We start from the raw sequence: 25,759 nt of genomic DNA, 5'->3' as shown, positions 1-25,759 counted from the left end.
CCCCTCCCGTCAGCTCTGCCAAAGCTCCTTTGTCCCCCACTACTCTTGGACCCTGCCCTCGACCCCTACCTCGCCGCCACTCTCCGCGGCCAGGTACCCTGGGGCTCCCCGGGCTCTCGGCTCCCGTGTGCCCCGCTGCAGCTCCGCTTTGGACTTAAAAACAAGCGGGACCGCGGATCACCCTGGGCCCAGCGTGGGGTTACGTACTACGTGAGCACGGACGTGCGTGTGCGTATGACGCAATCGGGGCTGCTGGGGCCGCCGGATGCGGAAGCTTGGGGGCGGGGCCCTGTGGCTCGATGTCCGGGTCAAGTTGGTCGGGCGCTAGGTCAAGTCGGCTGCCGAGTCGACTCCTCGCCCTGGGAAAGCAGTGTTGCAGATCCTGTCCATCCCCGGGCCCGGCCAGTCCTGCAGACTCTTCCATAAGGTGCCTCTGAGCTGCAGGTTCCAGGTTCTAGGGCTGCGGGCCCATAGGACGGCAAAGGCCATAGGGTCTGTCCTGCCACACTCGCCGTCCGTGTGTTCTCCGAAACGCGAGTGCCCTCCAGGGGACACCTAGTTGGATCCAAATCCCCCTTGGGCATCTATCCAAGCTCAGGCCTGAAAGTACTGAAGGAGATGGGGCGGCCTGTCTGTTCCCAGGGGATCAGATGACAGGAGAACTCATTTGTTTCTAGGAGCTAGGCTCTCTGACCATTTTTTGTGCTTGTTGAGACCTGGCGGCTCCCATGGCCCCGGGCAGGGAGGAATTAACCCCCAGTACACAGTCATAGCCCTTGTGGGTGGCTCTCCCTGTCATATTGGGACCTCCTGAATCCTGTGGTTTCTAGTCTCTTGAGGAGACAACATTGGGGAGAGGGTCAGCATCTTGGCTGGCACCTCCTGTGCATGCTCCTTTCTTGTCCATTTGCAGCTGATAGGTAGAGGTGAGAAGAGTCAAGAGCATTTTCCCCTGAACCCACTGAGTTGGTCTTTGCAGCAGGAGGCAGGAGGGCAATGAGCCTCCTTCCTACCCAGCCCTTGGCTCAGCTCTAGGGTAGCATCTCCCTGCTGACAAGAGGCTGGCCCAGGGAGCCACAGGTCGCTTGCAGTCCTCTCCCCAGTAGACATATGGAAGGGACTGGAAATGGCAGAAAAGTGGGGCATGAGGGGTGAGCACATGATAGCAGCATCTAGTCTCAAGGGCCTTGCCTTGAGAATGCCCAGCTTTCTTTCCACAAAAGGTCACTGTTGAGGTAGGACTCTGGATGGGGAGACAAAGTGGGGTGCTGATGGGTAGGTACAGAGAAAAGCTGAGGCTCCGGGCCCCTGATGCCAAGTTGTTACCACCTGTGACTCCTGGTGTCAGGCCTGGACTAGATACACTCTGGGCTTACTGCGCTGGCAGTGAGGTGAGGCAAATTCACCGGTTTTGACTTCCTGCCTGAGCTTCTGGCTAGAGTCCTGCTTCTCCAGAGGCAGAATTCTGATTCCCCATGAGAAAATGGCACATTATCCTCAGGGTATGTCTCATATGGTGCTCACCAGCCCTGGAGTGAAGACTCAGGATTCCCAGGAGCTGATGCAAGAATCTTCCCAATTTCTGTGTTCTTTTGCTGGGCCTGCCAAAAGCATAGTGACAGAAGGGCCCACATTCACCTCCTCCCATGCTCCATGTCAGTATCAGCGGGGGTGTCAGGCCCTCTCCATGGCCCACTTCTCTGGTCCCTGGTACATACTGAGATTCCTTCTTTGTTTCCCTAGGCCCCCAAAGAACTCTGGAAAATGAAGTTCAACTGCCTCTCCTTTCGCCAGCCTTATGCAGGCTTGGTCCTCAGTGGTGTCAAGACCTTGGAAACGCGCTGGCAGCCACTGCTGAGGGAGCATCAGAATGGTACCATTGCCATCCATATAGCCCATAGGGATTGGGAAGACTCTGCCTGGAGGGAGCTGCTGGCGAGGCTTGGCATGAACCCCATTCAGATTCAGGTATTGCTGCATGAAGGGGACAAGTTTGGCCGTGGAGTGATAGCTGGTAAGTGACTGTACAAAGTTCACATTTTAGGGGCCGGGCGGTGGCGCAAGAGGTAAGGTGCCTGCCTTGCCTGCGCTAGCCTTGGATGGACCACAGTTCGATCCCCCGGTGTCCCAAATGGTCCCCCAAGCCAGGAGCAACTTCTGAGCACATAGCCAGGAGTAACCCCTGAGCGTTACCGGGTGTGGCCCAAAAAAAACTAAAAACAAACAAAAAAAAACAAAGTTCACATTTTGAGATGCCTTCAAGGTTTACTCTCTAGACCCCTAGCATGTGCATGTGCTTAGTTAGTGTGGGGTCTGTGGAAATCTTGTGGTGGGATATTTGGGTCACACCCAGAAGTGCTTATGAGTCACTCTTGGTAACACTTGGAAAGGCAATAGGGAGTGCCAGGGATTTGCCATTTTAAAGCAATGCCTTCAGCCCTATTCCCTCTCTGTCTCTGGACCTATATTTGTTTATTTATTTTGTTGTGGCCTTTGAGGAAAGGTTAGGCCACCCATGGATGTGCTCATGGCTTACTCCTGTATCTGTGCTCAGAAGTCAATCCTGGTAGTACTTGGGGGACCATATATAGTGCTGGGGATTGAAACCAGTTCAGCCAGCTGCAAGGCAAGTGCCTGACCCATTGTACTATTACTTGGACCTTTTTGTTTTCTTTTTCCTTTGTTTCTGGCCCATATTCAGTCAGAAGTGCTCAGGGTTTATTTACTCTGCCTCTGTGCTTAGGGATCACTCCTGTTGAGAGTTCTCAAGATACCATTTATGGTGTTGGAGGTTGAATTAGACTTGGCCACATGGCCCATCTTTCTTTAAGAACCACCCCTTAAAGCATTGGGCCTTAGTAATACTTAGCAGGGTCACTGGGAGGAAGGCCTTCTTCTCTTCACTTCTCAATCTACTTGGCTTCCCTCCCCCATAAATTCCCTGAACAGAATTTGCCATGTGACTTACTCTGTGACTATCTGGAGATGTCATCTTCATCTCTAGGGGTTGTAAATGTTCGCACACGGGCTGCACCTGCACTCAGATCCTTTGCTCCTGTTTTGTCTTTAGGGCTTGATTTATGGAAGTAAAACATCTAGATATTTTCTCTCTTTTCACAGGACTTGTGGACATTGGGGAGACATTCCAGTGCCCAGAAGACTTAGTTCCTGCAGAGGAGGAGCAGCTGGAAAATCAAGCTGTGTTGAGCAGCCTGAAACACAAGTACCTGACTATACTCTCCAACCCCAGGTGGTTACTGGAACCCATCCGCAGACGTGGCGGGAAGGGCATCTTCCAGGTGGACATTCCAGAGCACCTCATCCCTTTGGGGCAGGAGGCTAGTGAGTGGGATGGAGAAGGGAAGGAGAGACCAGCTACATCTCAACCCTGTCACCACTCCATCACTTCACAGAGCAGCCATCCAGGTTCAACCTGAACCCTACTGCAGGAATCCAGTGTTTAGCTGATGAAGAAGGGGAAGGAGAGACCAGTTATATCTCGACCCTGTTAACACTCCATCACTTCACAGAGCCTGAACCCTATTACAGTGCCAAGCCTGACCCACCATGTCTTATTCACGGCTCTCCTCACACAAGAGAACAGGTCAGGGACCCTCCTGGTGAGCCCCTCTCTAGGATCATGCACAGGGCTTCAAGTGCTTAGAGTTATAGAATAGAGGAAAAGTTAGTCAGTGTTCTGACATGACCTCTAGTTTGGTCCTGATTTCTGGGTTCTTCCAATAAGTATGTTTTTTTTGTTTGGTTTTTGTTTGGGGGCCACACTGGGTTACTTCTGGCTCTGCACTCAAAAAAATTTCCCTAGCAGTGCTCAGAGGGCCATATGGGATACCAGGGATATAACTCAGTTGGCCACGTGCAAGGCATGCTCCCTACCTGCTGTACTATAGCTCCACCTGCATCCAAGAAATATGATTTAAGAGAAGTAATCAGTGATGGGGCTCCTTTCTATGTCCCCCTTCTTTTGGTTTGGCCAAAACTTTCCAATGGACACTGAAAACAGGCACTAAGCCAGTGGTCCTCAAACTATGGCCCGCAGGCCACATATTGTATTTGTATCTGTTTTGTTTCTTCATTGCAAAATAAGATATATGCAGTGTGCATAAGAATTCGTTCATAAGTTTTGTTTTTACTATAGTCAGACCCTCCAGTGGTCTGAGGGACAGTGAACTGTTTAAAATGTTTGAGGACCCTGCACTAAGCAATGACCACAATAACCAGCTGTAGATGGCATCATTCACAATCAATCAAGAGGCTTTGTGTCCCGGCCTGTGGGACACTTTCAATGTGGATATTTCTCGGGGCAGTCGTGCAAGTAAAGACAAATAAACACAGAACAGATAACAGACAAGAGACAGAAAGTAACTGGGAGAAGAGTCTGTTTAATGAAGGAAGATGTTCAGTTTAAATACATTTTTGAGGAGCGGGCTAATTTTCTGCGGGCAGAATTCTCCATGCAGGCATGGTGTAGATACAGTGAACAGACAGAAATACCTAGATAATGGGGTCCATTGTGAGTAGGATGGAATGTACAGATAAAGGGATCTATCTCGGGCAGGCTGAATACAGATAAAGGGATCCATCTCAGTAGGCCGGAATGTACAGATAACATGGACTTCAGATAAATTAGACTCAATTTCCCAGGGTTACAATTCTATGTTCTCATTGTCTGTTCAAGCCTTAAATGGTTACATAAAAACGTACTTCTCAGGGCTCACTGCTTTTCGAAAAGTTCTCTGCTTGTTACAAGGCCACCAGCAGCTTCTGCCTTAGAAATGACATCTGTTGGGGGCTAGAGTAATAGCACAGTGGTAGGGCATTTGCTTTGCATGCGTCCAACCCCAGATGGACCCCAGTTCAATTCCTGGTATCCCATAAAGCTTCCTGAGCCTGCCAGGAGCTATTTCTGAACACAGAGCCAGGAGTAACCCCTGAGTGCCACCAAGTGTGACCGAACCCCCCCACAAGAAATAACACTGATTGAACCGAACATATAACTCAAGATTCTGAGTGTATGTTTTGCATGTGTTGTGGACTGAGTTCCATCTCTGGCACTGCATGGTAACTGGAGTACAACTGGGAACAACCCTTGAGCCCTGGTCTGAGAATAGTCAATAAACACTGCTCAATATTGTCCAAAAACTTTGTAATAAAAGAGAATAAAATTACATATGTTTATCCATTAAAACAACTTTGATTTGCTGTCAGTCCTGGTTCAACAGGCTTAGGTATTAACATAGTGCACAACTACTTCTTGTGTAGGCACCCTCCCTGACGAATATGTAGTATTTGTAAGAAATCTTGGGTGTGCAACATTTCTAATCATAAGCCTTTCCCCAGATGTTGATTACAGTGACTTCTGTGTCAGGCTGAACCATTTTATACTTCTTGCATGAAGGAAAGACCAACCTCTCTGGAGCCTAGGGATTCTCACTGATTCTGAACATCCTGGGGATCCTTTGAGGAGAGACCTTCCTGTTGGTAGGTTCCCTAATGATATAGACATAGTTGCCTGAGTGGGCTGCTGTGTCTCCCAAGCTGTAGGCCAGGTTCAGGGACTGGACCTGACTGAGCTCACCTCAGTGTTCCAGCCAAGTCTTGACCTGGTTAGGAAAATGCAGCTACTTCCAATGGAAAGAACATGGGAACAAAATCTGTCTTGGCCCAGAACCTCTTACCTCTAGGGCTTATGGGTAAGATGTGTACGACGTTGAAAGTTTAAAAGAATATAAATTTATGATTATCAGCAGATTGTTTCTTTACTACCCAAAGAACTGATTACCTTGTCTAAGGCAAAGAGCACGTTCAAAGTTTAGAGTGATTGGTCGGTCATTCACTCTTTGATTATGGCATTTTTCTTGAGTTGCTTACAGAGTTGTGCACTTACAACATGATGCACAATCTTGGGCCTCCTCCCCATCAGAGTCCTCGGGCTCCCTCTCCCCATCAGAGTCCTCAGGCTCCCTCTCCCCCTCAGTGATCTCAGGCTCCATCTCCCTGCCACTGTCCTCTGGCTTCTCCCTATTATTGTCCTCCTCCTATTCCTCCTCTTCATTCTTATATGGGGATCTGGCTGTAAAGGGAGCCAGCAGCATGGAATAACAAGTGCAGAAGAGACCCAATATTGAATTAACACTGGGATATTCTCTCTGGCCGCTGTACACTTCCCTTCTGCCCCACATCCTAACTGTTGAAAGCCTTTGAACATCATTCCTTGATGTGCTCTCCCCATTTAGGCTGCCTCCCTCACTGGGCCTGCAATTTTCCTTCAGAGATTCAGCACCAGTTGCTACAAAACAACCACCAGATGACTTGGCTGACTTTGAATCTCTGGAGCTCCAAATGAGAACTTCTTCCTGGACCTCTGGTTTACTTTCTTGGGTAAATCGCTTAGGCAGAATAGAAGTGCACATCTTGGGATGGTCTAGAACATCTTTTTCTTGGGAGTTCTGGTCTTGGGGCAAGTGGTGGTTTTCAGGGTGCCGTTCCTCTAGGTGCTAATGAGGAGCTAAGGCTGGTCTCTCTGGAAGTTTGCATTGTGGTAGATCTGGAATAAAATTCATCATGGCAGTGATATTGGAAGTTAAGGTCCATTTTATCCCACCCTGAAATCCTAAAATTCATCCTGACTTACTGTCAAGGTAAGAGCTGGCAGATCCTTTAGAGTCAGAACTCAGTAAAGGCTAAGGGATTATAGTGGAAGAAAACAGCTCTACTGTGAAGGTCTATATCTGCATCATTTGATAAATGTGAATAAATTAATCTGGAAAATAAACATTTATCATGTTATTCATCTGAATGGGTCTTTATATATATTATGTCATTCACCTGGGTGTCACCACTCAATCTAATGAATTTTGTCAGAAGGCCCACTGAGATTTTTTTCCCTCAACGTGGATGGCTGACCAAGATTTTTAGTAGTGAAAGGTGATATTTCTTATGCTTAATACAGTTGTTTGGACTATATACAAATCTCCCTTCTGCTGTATTAAGTGTATATAGTTGAACCTTTCACTTTCAAACATAAAGATCTTTTCAGGCAACTCTAGACTTGATTAATTTCTTTTTCCCTGGAAAACTCAGCACCAAAATATACCCTAATACAACTGCCTTTCTCTTTGTCTTCCGTATGCCTTTGTAGTTTTAAACAGAATGGAATACTCTGCTTTTTGGACATCTCTAAAAGACTTTGAGCATTTGCTAACTAATTCTTGCCTCAGAACTTATATCCAAAGTTTTGTCCAGGAAATAGCATTGGGCTATTGATAATACCTTCACAGGTATCTCTTTCAGATAAGTTGGCTTTTTCCTAAAACTATTTCTTAGTCAGACCGTAGGAAGTTAGTTATCTGTATGGCCCCTAAAGAAAACCTGTTCCCTCAGAAAATGGGAAAAACTGGCTCCTTGAAAAATTCCCCTAATCAGTATTGACATCCAGGATTATCCAGACAGGAACTGCTTTAAGATATTAAAATTATCTTCTCTTTTTAACTCTGGATTCTTACTTGAAATGTATCTACTCATTAGGAGCCATGGAATTGTTTTATTTTTCCATTTACAAGAAAGTTACGTTGTAATTTAACATAGGAGAGCATTCTTTTCATGCCATAGAAAAAACTGTGGCTGACCAATCCCTCATTTATACCCCTTATTCTTCACATTAAACCGAGAATTGTATGGTCTCTCATTTTCTTCATATGCCATTTGTGCATCCACTTTCCTGAGAGAATTCAAAAGAGAATTCAAAGAAGATGTGGCGAGTTATTTTTGTTTGTTTTTGCATAGATGCAGTAAACAGGGAAATTAGAAAGGAAATTTCCTTGACCTAAGAGATTCAGGGTGTCTCTACCCATGAACCATACTGTCAGAAGAACAACTACAGACTGGACATGTTGTCAAACCCTAGCCTGTGGCACCTGGGACCACCAGATTACCATTGGAAACATTGGGCAGAGGGAAGGGAGGGACTATCTATATTACCTTCTTTCCCCTGTTCCCTGGGAAGTGACAGAGAACTCAAGCATGTTTTTCTGAATCCATGTAGATGAAGCAGCTGGATGAATGCCTTTAAGTTGTTTATTCCAAATATTCTTTTGATGTCATTACATTGAAGAACTTCTCCTTGAAATATCTCTTTCTCAATGATGGTGCTGTCTCCATTTTCACTCCAGTATACTGATGCATCCAGAGCTTGAGAGGAAAAGGGAGTTCAAAGGTGTTACCATCTCCTGAATTGGAGGCACTTGAGTCTGCATCATGCAGCTGTTGCTGGTCTGGGTTCATATATTCAGAATAATGGACCTTTAAAACTTTCTCTGATGATGATGATGAATTTGCTGTGAGGCCCACAGATGGCTTCATCGGTTGCTGATTATCTGTTTCCCTAATCTCCTCTGGTATGCTCTTTTCCAGGCCAAGATCTGAGTTCAGGTATTGGTTGATATACTTCTCCTTAAAGTTCTCTGAATCCACAATACCATCAAGGAATAAATCAAATGGGAACTCTGTTATTGGTTCTTTGGACCAGCCTACAATGAGTAAAGACTTGGATAGCTCCTCCTTGTTCTGATTCTCCATTGGCCTGGATTAGATCAGAGATATTTTAGACTCAGACCTTCTCCCTGGTCTATGTGCTGAAAATGCCTCTGGCCCCACCCAGGATTCTGGAACCAGTGACTGAAATCATTCACCTCTTTATGTGTAATAATTGAGGTTATAAAGGGGCTCCTAGGCAGCCTGCAGAGGGGGCCCTACCCAGTGTGAGAGAACCTGGCCCTACTCAGTTTCTTTTCAATAAGCATCAGAAAGTGTAATTTGACTTCTCAGGAAAGTATTTTTTAAAAAAAATTATTGAGACCAATGTGAATTACAAGTCTTTCACATTTGTATTTCAGGCACATAGTGACAGTGAATTAGGGCCATTCCCACACCAGTGTTGACCTCCCTCCAACATAGTTTCCAGCATGCATACCATACCTCCACCCTTAGCCCCCTGGACTGCTAGTATAACAGATTCATTTTGTGTTTAGCTTGTTATAGCTTGGGTCTCTTGATTCTATTGTCATTGACTTTGTCAATTAGATCTGGCCATTTTTAACTCAATGCTCCTGAGACCATTTGGCCTCTGGGTCCCATCCACTTTTTTTCTTTTTTCAATTTGTAGGAAGACATAGAAATATGTGGTAGAAAAAGCTGATTCATATCCTAAGGTTCTATGAAAAGGGCAGGAGCCCCTAACTAGAAGCTTTAAATAAAAATAAAGGAAGAAAGGGGGGGCAGATGTGGTGAGTTATTTTTGTTTGTTTTTGCATAGGTGCAATAAAGAGGGAAATTAGAAAGGAAATTCCCTTGGCCTAAGAGATTCAAGGTGTCTCTACCTGTGAACCATACTGTCAGAAGAGTGACTACAGACTGTGGATATGTTAGATGTCAAACCCTAAGGTCTTTCTTTATGGTCCCAAGAAGGTTCTGCTCAGTCGTAGTTTTCAGTCAGTCTTCTGTAATTAGAGATCTTGGTTTTTGCACAGATACTATGATGAAACGTCTTCTGATTTCATCTCACGGTTAGGTGGTAAGGTAGGGAAACCTGCCCTTAGATCAAGTTGTCGCTTTTCCTCATTGTTAGAGTGTCACGTTAACCTACCCTGGAGCAAGTTGGTGCAAGAGTGGTATTAAGGTCTCCCCTTGGGACAGTTTGATTCCTGGTGCTGGTGCAGGAAACTGTGCCAGTTCTAAGGTTGAGATACACAGTCTGAGGTTGGACGGTTGATGTTCCATCAGTTGAGGCCCAAGTCAAGTCCCCATGACAAATGTTCAGGGTGGAAGGTGCCCCTGCATCATAAAATTTATGGGTTCCTATTCCTATTACGTAAGAACTTTCTACTCATAAGATTTCCCCATTTTAGTGTGCCTATGCAAAAGGGAACAATGCCATATTATATTATTGGTGCACTTGGGGGTAAAAATAACAATCTATGCTGTCTCTGTGCCCAGATTTTGACCTGAGCTCTTATCAGAAGAGCATTTTATCAGACTCAGGAGAACAGAGATCTGTTGCTGGTGTCTCTTGCTCCTAGTTGGGGTACCACCAGGCCTGTCTGGGTCAGATGAGCCCCTGAGTGACAGAAAACCCCTAGAAGATGTGGTGGGCCCAGTGTAATTAACTTTGTCATCCCTTTGTCCCCTCCTGCTCTGCTCTGCTCTGCTTAGTCTGCCCCTGCTGGTTGCTTGGTTTTGCTCAAATGGAAAAAACTTCTTGGCCCTTTCTCAGATTATTCCCAGAGCAGAAATGTGCTCCAGCTTAGTGGGGTGCTCCGCAGAGCACCTTGACTCAGTGGGCAGCAGGAGGCCATGCCCTCCTCTGTGTCTTGAGACCCCCCCAGGTGCTCTGCATTCCCATCTCCTCTCTCTCCGATCACAAGAAGGGTGCATGTAGTTTCTTTTTCTTCAGAAGAATTTATCTGAGCCCCAGGAGTCCTCACTTCCAGAGCACCTATCCCTGACCCTGGGGCTCAGCTTTTTCTACTTTCTTTAGAGCATGATTCCGTTAGTTCTTGAGGGTGGTTTGGGCCTCCCACAACCAAAGGGAGTCTCCTTGGACACTGCCCCTTTAAATGGTGGTTTGGGGATTCAGTATAATTGTATTGTGCTGAAACAAAGCATTTCACTGATCTACCCCCTCAACACTACTTTTCTTTGCCCAAACCTGCTACTCTTCCCTTTTGCTGATATCTTCACAGTAGCTTTACCTGTGAATGTTTCAAAGGCTGCTTTCCAGAATGCCCAGGAAATTTTGATTGGACTAGCTAGAATCCCCAAGGCAATGGCCTGAAGATAGACACGGAGAAAAACAGATGAGAGTATGCGATGGGATGGGAATGGGCCAGGCTTGAGTCAAATTCTTCTTCCCCACATGTGAAAGGGTTTGTCAGTAGTTTGCTGACTTGTGTTCTCTGATATCTGGTGGTGAATTTTGTTTTTGATGGTCCCTCCAGGAGGCAATCCAGAGTGACAGGCTTGCAGGCTCATAGGATGCTCCATACTGGCCCCCACCCCAAACCTGCTCTCCAGCACATACTCCAGGAGTTTCTAGTCTGCTCAGCTGCATGAAGGGGCTCTTCAGTCACCCTCACTGACCTCCTTGGATCTCAGGGCACCTGACAGCTACCCAAGGAGCAGAGTGGAAAAAGGCTGCCTTTGATGTCCTGCTCTGCTGCTTCTGCCAGGAATTATTCTCTTTGATCGACTGGAACATGAACACAACATTCCTAGACACAAATTTTCTTTTTTTTTTGTTTTTGTTTTTTGGGCCATACCCGGCGTTGCTCAGGGATTACTCCTGGCTGTCTGCTCAGAAATAGCTCCTGGCAGGCACAGGGGACCATATGGGACACCGGTATTCGAACCAACCAAATTTGGTCCTGGATCGGCTGCTTGCAAGGCAAACACTGCTGTGCTATCTCTCCGGGCCCGACACAAATTTTCTTTATTTGATCATAGTTCCTTTATTAGAGCATTGTTCCAACTTGGTTCTCCATGAATTTCCTAAGCCTGAATATTATGTCAATAAAACGTTTTGGAAAATTCCAAGCCCTTCCAAGAGCACTGTATATATTCTTTTTCTTTCTCTCTTTTCCTCTGGTGCCCACTTACATATTACATCTGTTTTGAAAGGGAGACACACAGGGCTTGCTATTGGTGCAGTGCTCTGTGGGCACTCCTGGAGGTGTTCAGGGGACCCCATAAAAATAGTGCTGGGTTGGCCTTATATAAAGCATGACCCTTAACCCCTGTAGTGTTTCTCCAGCCCACATTACTCTTGTTGTGTCACAGTTCATGAAGAATTTCTTCTATCTTTTCCAGGCTGTTTTTTTTTCTGCATTTCCTTTGGAATTTCCTCGTGGTATTTCCTCAAGCTCACTCATTCTCTCTGTTTTCTATTTTTATTACATAAATTTATTTTGTTATTTTAACTCTGTATTTTCTCCTTATTTTATAGTTTTAACATTTAATTTAAATATTAATTTCCATAGGGGTATATTTTTCTACTTCTAATTGTATGCGGACCTCACCATATACATTACCAAAGTTCTAGTGCAATCATATCTCATAACATTTTCCCTTATAATTCCTACAACCTCCCCAACTGCTGAACTGCAGATAAACACCTTTGTTTTCAGAGACTAAGCATTTTGTTGCCTTTGGCCAGTACACTTCATTGGGTTACTTACATGTGAGTGAGTCTATCAATCTACTCATTACCTTTTATTGCCTTCCTTTATTCACTAAGTAGGATCACTTCACGTTCCATCCCTCTTCCTCCAAAAGGCATGCGTAACTTCTTCAGTATGTGAGTATTCCATTCAGGAGCTATGCTGTTTGTCTCTCATTTATGCAGTCTTCTTTTCATGGGTATTTGGGTCAGATCCCATATTTTGACTGTAGTGAACCATACTGCTACAGAGTATAGAGAGTTTTAAGTACTTCAAATAAATACATACAAGGGATTTTGCTGGGTCATGTGATGATTTCCATTTTGGTCATTGAAAGAATTATCTTATATAGGTTGTACTAATTTACATTCGCACTGAAACTGTTCTGAGGTTGCTTTTTTCCACACCCTTCTCACTGCTTTTTCTTTATTTTTGCCTTTTATTTGTTTATTTAAACAGGATAGTTACAAATTGTTCTTTATTGAGTTTTAATCTTACAATATACACCACCCTTCATCAGTGCACAATTCCGCCACCTATGTCCCAGGTTTTCTCCCCCCTACCCTGACCTGCCTCTGGAGCAGTCTTTTTACTTCTCTCTCACACATTCACTCCCACTTCCTTCCATTTTTCCTTTTAGACACTGTCATTTCCACTATTGTTAGTTAAGGAAAAAAAGTAACTGTGCTGATAGTTCTTTTTTCAGCACCCAGTTCTTGTTCAGTGTGATCAGTTCCAACTATTATTGTTATACTGTTCCCTTCTCTACCCTAACTGCACAGCTCTACATTTTGTGGCAAGCTTCCAACCATGGATTGGTCCTCTTGGTCCTCATCTCTATTTTTCCTGGATATTCTTACCATTCTGTGGTTGTTTTCATTCACCGATTGAGCCCATTGAAGATAATTATCTATCATAGGGACCACCTAATAAAATACAGGTTTGACTGAAGTGAAATTAAAGATGCTCCCTTCCTTGCTGTTGGAAATGTTCAGTGTTCTGACTACTTTGCCAACCTCCTCCAAAATTGTCTTTGACATCCTAAATTGAACCCCTATATCCATTAAATATAGATTGCTTATTCCCATCCTCCTATGTCTGACCCCAAGCATTCTACTTTCTGGCTCTAAATTGGACAGCTTCTGAGGACTTCTGTAAGTGGATTTCTCTTTTTTAACAAACTCGTTTCACTTGACATTATGTCCGAATGCCCTTTCTTTGTAAGTGGAATACCAGGTCATTGTGAGCCAGTATCATATTTTCTTATCTATTGACAACTCTTTGGGTGCTTCCCATTGGAGCTAGTGTGAATGATGTTATGATCATGACCACATCTGTGGAAATACCTGAGGTCCAGTTTTCAGTTGACTTTGGTGTATGTTTAGAGGTGGGGTTCCTGGGTCACATTCTGTCTTTCATATTTTGAGGATCTGCCCTGATGTTTTCCCAGCAGTGTATTATCTATGATCCCACACAGACCCCTAACTTTCAATTTCTCCTACCCTCACCAACATGCTGGTCTCTGGGTTAGTGGAGAGGGGGTTCCCAAGTGGTGTCAGTGGTACAGGGTACCACTTCTGGCTACTGTCTACCAACCAGGCAGGACAATGGAATGCTGGGACCCAAGGGTACTCAACTGTGGCTCTATTGGGCTTCCAGGGCTATACTCAGTGGTACCCAGGTACTGTGCAGTTCCAGGGATCATAGTGGGGTTGGGTGAGAGTAGTTAGCATATGGTTGATACAGGCAATAATAGGTGACATCCCAGAGCACACTGAATGTGCATTTCCATAGAGACCTATGATGTAGAGCCCTGTGTCAGAGATTCATAGCTGTTTCTAGACCTTAATTAGGTGCTTATCTATTCCAGTGATCTGTACACTGCCATTTCCAATGCCATTCCATTTTTGTAGCATTGATCAGGGAATAACTACACTTGGTTCTGGGGCTCACACACTTTCATTTGTGGTGCGAGAGCCTGAGCATTTGCTCTCTGGGGACTATACCATTGTAGTGCTCCCAGGGCTCAAAGTGATGACCTTATGCTGGAGATGACACACTCGTGTTGTGGTCCTGTAATGGCATTCACATGTGTGACAGTGCAAGGATTGAATTTGAGGCTTTGTGCCTAGAAGGTGGGTGTCTGTCACTGAGGCATACCTAAGATCTATGTGTTCTGGAAGAAGTATGTTTGGTTCTTTCTGAAGAATAAGCTACTTGAATTATTTCTGAAGAAGTAGGTGGATCATTAGGCACTGCTGTGAGAAGATGTTGCTTTCATCTCCTAAAGAGAAAGGCCAAGGCATATGACAGGCCACACTCTACAGTTACCCAAGACAATAAAAACCACACCTCTCATATATCATATGGGGGAAATGCCTACAATTAACCTGAAAAGAATACACACCTGTATGTTGTTTGTGGGGATCCCTGATAGTGAGATAGATCTGGGAGGAATTTCAAGATGGCAAAGGTTTGATGTACTGATTGTTATATTTTATTGCAGAAAATATAAGTTGCGTATGTAGAATAGATACAACACATTGTGAACTTGAGATCATAAATGACTTATTGGAACCTGACAAGAGGAACAGCAGCATGTCCACCAGAGTGGCTACCAGCAGATGCTGAAGACTAAGCCTGTCATTTGAAGGCTCAGAGGCAGTGTGTGTGTAAGCATAAGTCCCTACATGGTGGGCTTCATTTCTCCTCTCTAGGAAACCTGGAGTTCAGACTATTCCATCTGTGATCCCTCCATTTCCACTGGGGTTCCTTTGTTTGCTGAGACCCAAGGATGTGAGCACAGAACAGGCACAATGGCTTGTAAGGCCAGGATGTGCACTTCTGCTCCTGCCTCAATGACAAGGACACAGGACCCCTCCTGACTACCTGCACACTGCAGAGTCCAGCTGAGGACATTGGTGATGAGGTTCCCAGTGAAAATCAATGGCACTTTGCTAGGACAACATTCCTGTATGTGGCTCAGACAGGCCTGTGATAAGGTCAGATTTTCTTAAACCTTTTGAAGGTTGTGGTGCCTGCTGTGTGTGACAAGCTTGTGAGAGCCTAGGGTCCTTTGCTATCTGTCTGAGTTGCTGCTCCCTCTCAGTAGGGAAGGTTCGATTTCTTAGCAGTGTGGCATTTTGCTCACCGACCTGTGCCACATGCCTGTTATCCGGGAGGCTGAGAATCATCCCTTCCTGAGAGTCCTCCTGTCCTGACGATTGCAGAGCACAGCACTGACCCATGAGTCTCTGCTCTCCTCCCTCTCTGGGCTACATTGAGGGAGCACCTGCTCTCCTGCCCTGGGATCACCTCCAGCCAGCAACACACCTGAAAGAAGGTAACAAGGCCCTGGTTCACCTCCTGTTCAGAAACGCCCTGTGCTGTCCTGCAGAAGTCAGTTCTTGTCCCTGAGGCAGACACAGGCTTTCAGAGAATTGGGCTCCTGAGAATGTTCAATCCTGGGCTTCCACAGATGCAGAGATATTTTTCTCTGACCTTACCATGTATGAGTCTTCCTGGCCCAACACAAAGCCAGGTAAAGACTTTCTGCAATTCCCTGGGTGCAATTTCAGGGTCACACTTCTTGACCCCATTATGTATGGGCTGATCAGACTGTAGTAACAATGTGTTAAATACTCCTAAGCAGCAGGTACCACTTACTCAACATCCCTGGCCACCCAGCTCTGTCCATCTTGGGGGCTGTGGCCATCCAGGGTATGGAGGAGGGAATTATGCCTATGAATCTTCCCAGGTACTGTCAGGCAGAGCAGGGAATTGCAGTCCATGTTCATTGCACAGGGACCAGATCATCAAGCAGGTTCCAGGGCACACAAGGACACACAGGCATACCAACCACATGCTGTCCTGTGGTTGAAAGCATCTGAACTCAACCAGTCCCACATGTGTGTACTCCCGCTGGCCACCTTCCTTCCCCAGGCCTGCTGACTCCTGAGCCTGGACCTTGCCTGACACCCTGGAGTCCTGTGAAGGCACAAGCAAAGCAAGCCCAAGGGGGCTCAGGCAGGGAGAACAAGAACAGCCCTGCTTGGACTCAGTCCCTCACACTCCATGTCTCTCCTGGGTCTCATTACCTGTCCTGTCTTTGATACAGCTGACCACTCTCCTTCAATGAGCAGGGCCCCTAACTATTGCTCATTAAGTAGGGTGAGCTACTTCCTGTTCATCAGGAGTCCCCACTCATCCCTCAGTGCTCTCTGAGGAGAAGAGGCCCTGTGACTGGGAAATAGGCCAGTGAGGGAAATAGGCTAGGTCAGAGATCCAATTCATCTTTTCTTATTTTGTTTTGTTTTGTTTTGTTTTGTTTTTTGGGGGCCACACACGTTTGATGCTCAAGGCTTACTCCTGGCTAAGTGCTCAGAAATCGCCCCTGGCTCGGGGGAACCATATGGGATGCCGGGGGATCGAACCGCCGTCCTTCCTTGGCTAGCGCTCGCAAGGCAGACACCTTACCTCTAGCGCCACCTCGCCGGCCCCAAAACTTTTGTTTTCCTTTTTTTTTAATTTAATTTTATTTTTTTTGTGTGTGTGGTTTTTGGGTTACACCCAGCAGTGCTCAGGGGTTTTTCCTGGCTCCGTGCTCAGAAATTGCTCCTGGCAGGCACGGGGGACCATATGGGACGCTGGGATTCGAACCAATGTCCTTCTGCATGAAACGTAAGTGCCTTACCTCCATGCTATCTCTCCGGCCCGATCCAATTCATCTTAATTGATTCTGGAACAATGGTTCAGTGGATTCAGTGCTTTCCTTCCATGAGATAGACTTAGGTGTAATCCCTAAACTCATGTTGTTCCCCACCAGTTAGTGATCCCAAAGCACAGAGCCAGGAGTTAGCCATGAGCAATGAGGAGTGTGCTGCCAAACTTCCAGATTCTTCTTACTTTCTCCAATAATACAAATACAAATAATACAAATGGATCCAAGGTACATTTGATTCATGTAACTTTTATGTTTTATTATCATAGATGAAATGGATAGAACGCCAAGAATTTACTCTTTTATGCCTTTTTGTCTATTTCTGACTTATGTCATAGCTACTTTCACAATTCTAGACATTCCCATCCCCATGTTACATGTTACATAGTATGTCATGCTACATAGTGTGAAGTCACAACCCAAGATGGAATTGTTCCAATTTGTTTAACTGAATCACAATTCGTTCTTTTGAAGTAGAGAACTGAAAATGCGTGTTAAATATTGCTTCACAAAGTCAGATGCTATGGTTAATTAAAGCTGGTAAGATGATTAACAATGGAAATGTCCTAAGAAAGCACAGATCAATTTCTAAGTTATCACCAAGATACTGATGGCAAGGTAATGTTTATTGCCTTTCAAACACACTGACTTAAATCTGCACCCCTGGCTTAGGTACCCCTCTCGTCCTCCTCATTGTCATCCTGCACAGGAAAGCGTCTAAAATTCATGCCAGTGGCCCTGATCCAAAACTCCATGACTTTTCTCTCACTGGTCTCTGCATAGGCCCTGGGTCCCCACAGAAAAATATAGCGGGCAGGGTAGCTCCCAGGTACCTGCCGGTACTGCAGGTACTGCTCCTGCACCCACACATTGGTGAGGAGCTCCCTGGGCTCCCCATAGATAAAGTGTTCAATTCCCTCAGTAACCCCCATCATACTCAGGGCTTCCCAGATTTCCTCCTCATAGGCATAATTGCCTTCTCCAATGAGGATGCCCAACACTATGACCAGCAGGCCATTCTTGGGCAGGATGTACTCAGGACCTGAGATACCATCATAACTGAGGCCCAGGGTGGTGACTAGGGCATAGACAGGGACTTGAGGGTTTATTTCCTTGACCTCAACACCAAAGACCAGCTGCATGCACTCACATGCCTTAATGAACACGATTGGAAAAAAATCATGGTTATTGTTGAGCGCAATATTCACCATTTCTGCCATGGTGGTTTGCTCATTGCAGCGGTACTTATATAGCAGAAATCCCACCAGGTCAACCATCTTTTCATAAATCATGTCTTGGAGGTAAGATTCATTTTCTCCAGGCTCCTGCTGGGTACGTGGCCTCTCTGAGCCGTTGACATTCTCCTCCAGTTGACTCTGCAGAGTGTTATCCATGGTCCTGGGAGCAGAGGAGATGAAGATATTTAGAGAGTCCTGGGGATCAGGAGGAAAATCGGAAGTGGTCTCCACCCAATGTGCCTTGGAACAGGAAGAGTGTGAAAAGATAGAAGTAGGTGAGGAGTGGGATAAAAGGATAAGGAGGATCTCATGGAAGAGAAGGATGGGAAGAAAAACCAGAAGAACGAGGAGGTAACCTCCTGATAGCCCTACCCTTCTCCCAGGTCCAAGTCCTCAGTTTCCCAACTTTTCTCCTCACCTTTGCCAGCCATATACTTTTTTGTTTTGTTTTGTTTTGGGCCACACCTGGTGACACTCAGGGGTTACTCTTGGCTATGTGCTCAGAAATAGCTCCTGGCTTGGGGGACCATATGGGATGCTGGGGGATCGAACTGAGGTCCTGGGTCAGCCGCATGCAAGGCAAACACCGTACTGCTGCTGCACCACAGTTCCAGTCCCAACCAGCCATCTACTTTTTTAAATATAATTTTATTTTGATTGTAGTGATTTACATATTGTTGACAATAATATTATGGGTACATATTTACATAAAATCAGGGGGTTCTACTTTTACTGAAAGACATAATGATATATGTCCCTGAGGTAGTGAGAAGTGGCCAATGATATCCTGGGACAGAGAAGGGATGTAAGAAGGGCACCTTGGTGATTCTGACCAATGGGTCTTACTGGGCTTCCCTAAAGGGATGCTCTTAGCTCCCCAGTCTCTGTCCTGTTCAGAAAATGACCTCCATGCACCTGAAGGAGGATAGAGTTGGGTCCTTAGGGAACAGCTATCACAGCCTGAGATTCTAGTTCTGGAGGGGAGTGGGACTGGGACCAGCATTTTGGGTCTCATCTGGGACATGTGAGACCCTGGATCCACACATGGGGGGGTTTCTCACCTGATCATCTGTCTGGGCCTCCTTTGTTCTGGTTTTTTGAGGACTGGTACCTGACAAAGATCTGTTCTCAGTTCCTGGAGTCCTAGGAGAAAACAGCAACATCTAATCCTGTTCTTTAGAAGAATAAAATGTCATTTGGTCTTTCTGAGGATGACAATGTTGTTTGTCACATACATCCATCTATCCATCTATTTACATACGAAGGACCTCCAAGGATCCTCCTTCAGTTTCCCAAACCATTCGAATGAATTTCCTTTGTTGAAAAGATCAAGATAGGAATTGTTTGTGAATGGGTGACTTTGCACCCAGGGCTGAGGACTGGTTGCTAGGGAAACTAACCTGGTGATTTAAAGATGGAATGTGCAGTCTAGCCCCCAACCTCTGGGGAGGGAGATGAGCTGGAGGTTGAATCACTGCATAATGGCCACAGTTTCTTCAATCCTGCCTGTGTGACAAGCCTTTAGCCAAACTCAAACCAGTGGGCTACTGGGCGCTGGCTCTAGGGGAGGTCCTGAGGCTGTCAGAGAATCTCAAGGCTCCTTACCCTTTCCCTAGAACTTGTCCAACATCTCTCCCACAGGTATTTCCTGCCTGCTGGTCCATTTTAATAAACTGGTGATCTAGCAAGTAAAATGTTCCTCTGAGCTGTATGAATCTCTCACCAGATAAAGAGAGATGGCAATTTTTAATTTACAGCAATTGTTAGAAGCACAGGCTGCAGCCTGGACTTTTGACTGGCTTTTTTTTTGTGCCACACTTTCATAATCCATTTATCTGTCATTTATCTTAGATAGATTCTATATCTTAATTATTTTAATCATTAGAGCAATGAATAGTAGTGTGTATATCCTTTTGAATGAATATTTTTAAGGATCCCTCAGGATCTTTTTTCTTTTATTTTTATTTACTGACTCTTTTAATAATAGTATCTTCATTTAAGCACCATGATTACAAACAGGTTTGTGATTGAGTTTTTAGTCATAAAAAAGAATACCCCCCTTCACCAATGCAAAATTTCTACCACCAATGCTCCTGATCTCCCTCCTCCCCTCTTCCCCTGCCTGTATTTCAGACAGGAATTCTATTTCTCTCACCCATTACCATTGTCATTATAGTTCTTAGTGTAGTTATTTCTCTTAACTACACTCACCACTCATTGTGGTAAACTTCATATTGTGGGTCAGTCCTTCCAGCTCTCATCTCTATAGTCTTGGGTATTATTATTAAAATAATGTCTTTTATTTTTCTTAAATCCCACAGATGAGTGAGATTATTCTGTGTCTATCTCTCCCTCTGTCTTATTTCACTCAGCATAATAGTTTCCATGTCTATCCATGTATAGGAAATTTCATGACTTCACTTTTCCTGACAGCTGCATAGTATTCCATTGTGCATAGGTACCACAGCTTCTTTACCCACCTATCTGTTGTTGGGTATCTGGATCTTTGACTCCTAAACAGGACCTGGGTCTATCCATTTATGGACCTGAGTTTGCTCCTCTTGGACTGAGGGTCTCCCAGGCAGAGACTTAGCTCTGTATTCTGGTGCTCCCTGGTCCTCCCTAGGCTTCTCACCTGACTCCTGCCATATCCTGGTATGTTTCCTCAGCAAAACTGAAACCAGATTCCTAGACAGAAGACTTCACCTCTCCGCACTCCCAAGGAAATTCAGCTAAAGTCAGGCCCATCACTATGTCTTGGGTTCCCCAACATTTGTCTCATGTCACAAGTAGAACCTAGAGATTCACCGATGTACTCCACTAATGACCTCCATTCCAGGTCTCCAAACTATCAGGCCCAAAGCTGAATTTTCTCAGCACCCTGAGGGAGGGTGAACCTTAGTTATTTATGATGATCTGACTTTTGGCTCATGGCTCTTTGATTAAGTGTTTGCTGGACTATGCTTCCTCTCTGTCAGTTCTGCTATTTCTCAGCTGAGAACCTGATAGAGAATGTTCTTTAGTACCAGAAGACACGCTACAGGGGAGCTGACACATCCATGCCCAGGATAGAGGGTCAGAGATGAAGCGTTGGTTCCTATGATATTTCTCCAACAGTCAGCATTTGGGAAATTTCATCCTAAAAATTCCAGTTTTCTATAAGGAATAAGTTATATAGTGGGGCTTGGGAAGATCTTTCTCTTTGGGAGGCTGTGGGGTTTTTTTTTTGGCCACAACCAGTGGCACTCAACTTATTCCTGGTTCCATGCTCAGAAATCACTCCTGGCAGTCTTGGGTGACTATGTAGGATGCTGGGGATCAACCTGGATTGCCTGTGTGCAAGTCAAACACCCTCCCTGCTGTGCTATTACTCTGTTCTTTATCTTTTGACATCATAGAATTCAGAAGTTCTTCATCTAGCAGATGCTAGTTTGTACACTATGACTAACATTTCCCCATCCCCAACCACCCAGCTCCTCACAATCACCATTCTTCAGTTTTCTGCAAGTTTTCTACAAAACAGTTCCAATCTCCACCCATATTCAGTTGTGTGTCACAGAAAAGAATTTCTGGAGAATATACATACACTGTGAAATAAACTAGTTTTATATTTATATGTTGTGCCCGAAGGAGGCCTGGGAAACTCCACAGGTAGAGGTGTCATGCCCAGTGATGGATACAATGACTATGGGTTGGATTTGCACTGCTTGTTTTGCAAAGCTGGTTTTAGAGGATTTTTTTTTTCAAACAGTGCCAGCTTGGGTGCTTACTTCATAGAAAAGAATATGTTGCTAAGATTTTGCCAAGGGAAAAAAGGACATTGAGATTTTGGAGGTTTTTCACATATCAGAGCCTTGAGTTCCTATTGAAGTTGCTCAAGCAAATCCATTCTGGAATTAGTTGTTAAAGAAGAGGAAAGAAAAGAAAAGGAGAAGGAAAGGAAAGGAAAGGAAAGGAAAGGAAAGGAAAGGAAAGGAAAGGAAAGGAAAGGAAAGGAAAGGAAAGGAAAGGAAAGGAAAGGAAAGGAAAGCAAAGGAAAGGAAAGGAAAGGAAAGGAAAGCAAAGGAAAGGAAAGGAAAGGAAAGGAAAGGAAAGGAAAGGAAAGGAAAGGAAAAAGGAAAGGAAAGGAAAAAGGACAGGAAAGAAAGGAAAGGAAAAAAGGAAAGGAAAGGAAGGGAAGGAAGGGAAGGAAAGGAAAGGAAAATGAAAGGAAAGACAAGAAGAGGAGAAAATAAAGGCAAAATAAAAAAATTAAAAGGAAAGAGAAGGAAGCAAAAGAGAAAAGAAGGAAATGAAGGAAAAGAGCAAAGAAAATAAGGAATGAAAAGAGAAAAATGAATGAAAAAGGAACGGAAGACAAAGGAAAAATAAAGACAAGGAAGGAAAAGAAAAGACGAGGAAAAGAAAGGAGAACTGAAAAGGGAGAGAAAAGAAAGGAAAGGCGAGTCTCCAGCGAAGGTACGGCCTTGCCTTGGCCTCGGGCAGGAGGAGGCCAGTGGCGCTTCCTGGGCTGACAGCACAAGCGTCCACAGAGCCAGCCTTGAGACAGCAGTGACCAAACAGGCGACCAAAGGAAGGCGACGACGAGATTCCACGCGAGAGACTCCAGTTTAATCCTGTGGCCAAACTCTAAGCAGTAGCTGAAGTGGTTACTGTGGAGGCCAGGGCAGCAGCATCAGGCAGGGGGGGGGGGAGAGGGCAGGCGTCACTGGTGTGTGTGTGGGGGGAGACACTGGAAGAGCCTGAAGCCCACAGAGGGGCAGTCGGTGACATGCCTGAGTCACGAGGTGGAAGGAAGCAAACTCGAGGTGAACCCCCGCCCCCCAGAAAAGCAACTGTGCCTCCTCTCCAGCAACCCCAAGCACTGCTCCTCCATCACAACACCCCGAGCTCCCACCGTGGGAAGGGACATGCACAGCGGAGGGGCGTCTGAGGGTCCCAGTTACCTCAGCGAGTGGGTCCCGCGCTGTGGCCCTCACAGCAGGGGCGGGGACCTGGGCTCCCTCCCTTCCCTCCGGGCCACGGAGGGCGCATTCTGAGGTGGGCTCGGGGTACAGTTCCTCTGCTCAGGGCTCCTCCAGAAACTTGCCTCTGAGCCCTAGAAGAAGGAAGGGCCTCCCTTCAGACACGAGCTGATTCTCTGAGGTGACTCTGAGGTGGGGAGGGGACCGTGTGCCCTACACCCCTGCCCGGCCCCCCTTGGGGTGTTCTGGGTCACTCTGTGGGCTCTCTGGGCCCTTCTGTCCTGCCTCAGAGCCTTACCTTGGCTGCTGACTCCCTGGAGCAGGACCCCCGTGTCCGCCCTCGAGACTCCGGCCTCACGCCTGTGACAGCTCTCCTGTTCACACAGATACCCGCCCAGTGGAGGCCCCGCCCCCTGCAGGCAGAACTGAGAGGAGGCCCTGCCCCCTGCAGGCGGAACTGAGAGGAGGCCCTGCCCCCTGCAGGCGGAACTGAGAGGAGGCCCTGCCCCCTGCAGGCGGAACTGAGAGGAGGCCGCATCTGCCCAGCAGGAGGCCCCGCCCCCTGCAGGCTGAACTGAGAGGAGGCCCCGCTCCCTGCAGGCGGAACTGAGAGGAGGCCCTGCCCCCTGCAGGCGGAACTGAGAGGAGGCCGCATCTGCCCAGCAGGAGGCCCCGCCCCCTGCAGGCAGAACTGAGAGGAAGCCTCATCTGCCCAGCGGGAGGCCCCGCCCCCTGCAGGCGGAACTGAGTGGAGGCCCTGCCCCCTGCAGGCGGAACTGATAGGAGACCCTGCCCCCTGCAGGCGGAACTGAGAGGAGGCCCCGCCCCCTGCAGGCTGAACTGAGAGGTGCCCTGCTTCTGCCCGGCCAGTTCTGCTGAATTTCAGACTCGGAAAGGGTTCCCCTGTGACCCCCTTGGCCTCTCCTCTGGCCCTCGTTCGCCTCTCAGAGGGGGACTGAGAAGGGGAATGTGGACCCCGAGTTCAGAGGAAACTGGAAAGGCAACAGGAACCCCAGAACTCTACCTAGGGTCCCTCAGGAGGCAGCTGGGCTCTCTGTCTTCAGTTTGGGTGTGGCCCCCAAACAAAGCAAAACAAAACGAAACAAAAGAAAGGAAGGAAGGAAGGAAGGAAGGAAGGAAGGAAGGAAGGAAGGAAGGAAGGAAGGAAGGAAGGAAGGAAGGAAGGAAGGAAGGAAGGAAGGAAGAAAGAAAGAAAAGGAATGTAATGAGAGGGAAAGATAATATGAAAGAATACAGCAAAGCAAAAGAAAGAAAAGGAAATAAAAGAAAATTAAGAAAATGAAATCATCAAATAAAAATAATATGGAATGAAAAGAAAGGAAAGGAAAGGAAAGAAAGGAAAGGAACAAAAAGTTAAAATGAAAAGAGCAAGGAACAGGAAATAAAATAAAGGAGAAACGAAGGAAAGGAAAGGAAACAGGAAAGGAATGGACGGAAAGGAAAGGAAAATGAAAGTTAAGGAAAGGAGGGAAAGGAAAAGAAAAGGAAAGGAAGGAAATAAAGGAAAGGAAAGGAAAGGAAAAAGGAAAGGAAGGGAAGGAAAGGAAAGGAAAGGAAAGGAAAAGGGAAAGGAAAGGAAGGAAAGAAAGGAAAGGAAAGGAAAGGAAGGAAAGAAAGGAAAGGAAAGGAAAAAGGAAGGAAACTAAGGAAAGAAAGGAAAGGAAACATAAGGAAAGGATGTGACAAGAAAAGACAAAGGAGAGGAAAGGGAAGGGCAGGGAAGGAAAGAACGGAAGGGGAGGGTAGGGGAGGTGAGGAGAAGAGAGGAGAGGAGAGGGGACGGGAGGGGAGGAGAGAAAAGGGAGGGGAGGGGAGGGTATTGGAGGGGAGGAGAGGAAAGGAAAAAGGATAGGAAAGGAAAGGAAAAAGGAAAGGAAAGGAAAGGAAAGGAAAGGAAAAAGGAAAGGAAGGAAAAAGGAAAGGAAGGAAAAAGGACAGGAAGGAAAGGAAAGGAAAAAAGGAAAGGAAAGGAAGGGAAGGAAAGGAAAGGAAAGGAAAAAGGACAGGAAGGAAAGGAAAAAGGAAAGGAAAGGAAAAGGAAAGGAAAAAGGAAAGGAAAGGAAAAAGGACAGGAAGAAAAGAAAAGGAAAAAAGGAAAGGAAAGGATAAAGGAAAGGAAAGGAAAGTAAAAAGGACAGGTTGGAAAGGAAAGGAAAGGAAAGGAAAGCAAAGGAAAGGAAAGGAAAGCAAAGGAAAGGAAAGGAAAGGAAAGGAAAGGAAAGGAAAGGAAAGGAAAGGAAAGGAAAGGAAAGGAAAGGAAAAGGAAAGGAAAGGAAAGGAAAGGAAAGGAAAGAAAGGAAAGGAAAAAAGGAAAGGAAAGGAAGGGAAGGAAGGGAAGGAAAGGAAAGGAAAATGAAAGGAAAGACAAGAAGAGGAGAAAATAAAGGCAAAATAAAAAAATTAAAAGGAAAGAGAAGGAAGCAAAAGAGAAAAGAAGGAAATGAAGGAAAAGAGCAAAGAAAATAAGGAATGAAAAGAGAAAAATGAATGAAAAAGGAACGGAAGACAAAGGAAAAATAAAGACAAGGAAGGAAAAGAAAAGACGAGGAAAAGAAAGGAGAACTGAAAAGGGAGAGAAAAGAAAGG

The 25,759-nt window shown here is 45.8% G+C and overlaps 1 protein-coding gene across 2 annotated transcripts; it reads left to right on the top strand.

Annotated features, from left to right (window-relative positions):
• The first annotated feature begins 4 nt into the window (after window positions 1–4).
• Window positions 5–3,749, top strand: LOC125999472 (protein EOLA1-like). 2 transcript variants are annotated; one of them, XM_049767535.1, is made up of 3 exons: window positions 5–93; window positions 1,744–2,014; window positions 3,121–3,749. In XM_049767535.1, exons 2-3 carry the CDS (start codon window positions 1,765–1,767, stop codon window positions 3,435–3,437), a joined length of 567 nt encoding a protein of 188 aa, XP_049623492.1. In that variant the 5' UTR covers window positions 5–93; window positions 1,744–1,764; the 3' UTR covers window positions 3,438–3,749. The 2 variants fall into 2 exon arrangements, with proteins under 2 accessions (XP_049623492.1, XP_049623491.1); XM_049767534.1 differs by lacking the exon at window positions 5–93 and adding an exon at window positions 335–427.
• The last annotated feature ends 22,010 nt before the right edge of the window (window positions 3,750–25,759 follow it).

Source organism: Suncus etruscus, chromosome X, assembly GCF_024139225.1.
Source record: "Suncus etruscus isolate mSunEtr1 chromosome X, mSunEtr1.pri.cur, whole genome shotgun sequence".
In the NCBI taxonomy this organism is placed as follows: domain Eukaryota; kingdom Metazoa; phylum Chordata; class Mammalia; order Eulipotyphla; family Soricidae; genus Suncus; species Suncus etruscus.
This window is presented reverse-complemented; position numbering and strand designations above follow the sequence as displayed.

Excerpts from the sequence above, each read along its gene's own strand:
- LOC125999472 (XM_049767535.1), top strand. The coding sequence starts at position 1,765 with ATGAAGTTCAACTGCCTCTCCTTTCGCCAGCCTTATGCAGGCTTGGTC. Across the intron at positions 2,015-3,120 it reads TGGCCGTGGAGTGATAGCTG|GACTTGTGGACATTGGGGAG; the intron begins GTAAGTGACTGT and ends CTCTTTTCACAG.